The following is a 2,508-nucleotide window of genomic DNA, read 5'->3' on the forward strand; positions in this document are numbered from 1 at the left end:
TTTTTTTTTTTTTTTTTTTTTTTTGCAACCAATGTTATTGCTTGTGAAGTTATGGTATACAACATATAGATCGAGGTCGTGGTCGTTGTGGTACAAGGAATCAACAATGTGCGTCTACCAATGTTACACCTTTTTCGCAATTTGTAATTTCCTTGACTTATCGAGCTTCTTGAACATTCTTTGGAGATCGTTGGTGCTTATCAATATGACAAAACCATAGATTTGTATATGTTTCTGACCAAGACTGAAAATAATCAGGAATGAAACAGAAAACGTTATTGAAATCAAATTTTTAAAGATCAAGGTTTGATAATTAATTTATCCCTAGGTCCATGGTATCGATATCGAAACCGATGGGTTGCTTACAAGAAGTCTTCATCAAACAGCAAGATGAAGAAAAAAAAAATGGTAAATAAACTCGTCAAAAAAATGTCAAAGATTGTGAGGTCTGATTAAATTCTTGATCCAGTTTTGCGAAGTACTACTAGTTGCAGTTTTCGCATGATCCTTTCTAATTTACAACAAAACATGTAAATTCTCTACTATTAAACTTCAAAGATTTCTCGAGTTGGATAGGCAAAAGTTGCTAGTTTGATATTAAGGGACATGAATACAAAACACCACACAGATAGTACGAAAACCATCCCACTTAAAGAAACCCAAACTTTAGAGCATTCATGATTTACCTCTAATCATAGCTAGGTAGTAACACCGCTAGAAGTTTTGGCAAACGAACTCATGAAGAGGAGAGAGAGGGTGCCTTTCTTCATGGTTCTTCTGACGATAGCTATGCGATGACGGGGAGATTTAGGCTTATGCTTCTTACCCTGACCCATATATGGGTACGTGTACCTTATGTAAAAAGTTGCATCTCTGGCCATGAGTATATCCTCCTTTGGCGTCTCCGCATTCCCCATAGGTTCCACAGCCACCATTAAAATCACCAATTTTGACAGATCGGGATTAGCAGTAGCAATACCTTCATTCTCTTCGACGAATGCAAATTCCATGTATAGACGAATCCAGTCATATTTTAGCAGCTCTGATTCTTCCACCTGAAAAAAAAAAGCAAACACATCACATATTGATCACAGGAGCAAAATCAAAGTGAAACTTAACGGAGGGTCTTAATGAGATCTTACCAGGTAGAAACGCTTTTTATCACTGAAATCATTCTCTGGAGGCCAGTCAGGCAGTTTACGTCGGTAGCAATCAGGTCCTGGTCCGTAATGAAGACGCCCAGGTCCTGTTCCCCATACACAGATAAAGTCACACGACATTTAAGTGTGCATGCAGAAGGCATAAAAAAGACTGGAAACTAGCTGAGAAGAATTAGAAGAATTAGAAGAATAATATGAAAGGAATTATTCTGGATGAGAGTACTTACGTGGATGTTTGGGCTTAAACCTAGCAGTAAACCAAGTGACGGACTTCTTCTTTTTATGGTGGCCTAAGTNATTTTAAGACGTATTTGAGCTCTTCTTTTCGTATGAAGGATCTGGGAATCTCTAAATATTTTTTGGGCATCGAAGTGGCTCGGAACACTACTGGTATGTATTTATCTCAACGTAAGTATACACTTGACATCATTTCGGATACTGGTTTGCTTGGGGCGCAGCCTGTCTCTCATCCTATTGAACAGAATCATCATTTGGCTACGGCTACGGGTGCATTGCTTCCTGATCTGTTTCGTTATCGTCGTTTGGTTGGTCGTCTTATATACCTTGGGGTTACTCGGCCGGATCTCTCGTATGCTATTCATTTGTTGTCTCAATTTAAGCATGCTCCGAGGGTGGAACATTGGGAGGCGGCACGTCGGGTAGTTTGTTATCTCAAGTCCAATCCGGGTCAAGGTATTCTTCTCTGTTCTGGCACTGATCTTCGTCTTACGGCTTGGTGTGACGCTGATCATAACGGTTGTCCCTTAACACGACGTTCTCTCACTGCTTGGTTTATTCAACTTGGTGGTTCTCCGGTATCTTGGAAGACACGGAAGCAAGATGTGGTTTCTCGTTCCTCGTGTGAGGCTGAATACCGTGCTATGGCCAAAACGGTTTGTGAGCTTCTCTGGTTGCGCGATGTTCTTGTTTCCATGGGTGTTGATTGTTCAGCTCCGGTTTCTCTATATTGTGATAATGAATCGGCTATCCATCTGAGTAAGAACCCGGTTTTCCATGAGCGGACGAAGCATATCGAATCAGATTGTCATTTCATTCGTGATGAGATTGTGCGTGGTGTCATTGCTCCGCAACATGTTTCGACTAAGGTTCAGTTGGCTGATATTCTCACTAAGGCTCTTGGTCGTAAAGAGTTTGATGATTTTAAGCTTAAGGTGGGTATTCGGGACCTGCACACTCCACCTTAAGGGGGGTATTACGAGCCAGGATTCTATTATGTAAATACTATATAGTCTTGTAGAGTTTGGTATTTATGTTTCCATCCTTAGGTTAAATATTGTATCTACTATATAAGGCACACTTTGTGCAACGTTATGAATAAGAAACCTTT

General features: G+C 40.2%; 1 protein-coding gene across 1 annotated transcript; it reads left to right on the top strand.

The window, feature by feature from the left end:
- On the top strand, positions 1,553-2,365 carry LOC109132819 (uncharacterized mitochondrial protein AtMg00810-like). The gene has a single exon (XM_019245220.1). The coding sequence runs from the start codon at positions 1,553-1,555 to the stop codon at positions 2,363-2,365; it is 813 nt and encodes a 270-aa protein (XP_019100765.1).

This window comes from Camelina sativa, chromosome 5 (genome assembly GCF_000633955.1).
Source record: "Camelina sativa cultivar DH55 chromosome 5, Cs, whole genome shotgun sequence".
In the NCBI taxonomy this organism is placed as follows: domain Eukaryota; kingdom Viridiplantae; phylum Streptophyta; class Magnoliopsida; order Brassicales; family Brassicaceae; genus Camelina; species Camelina sativa.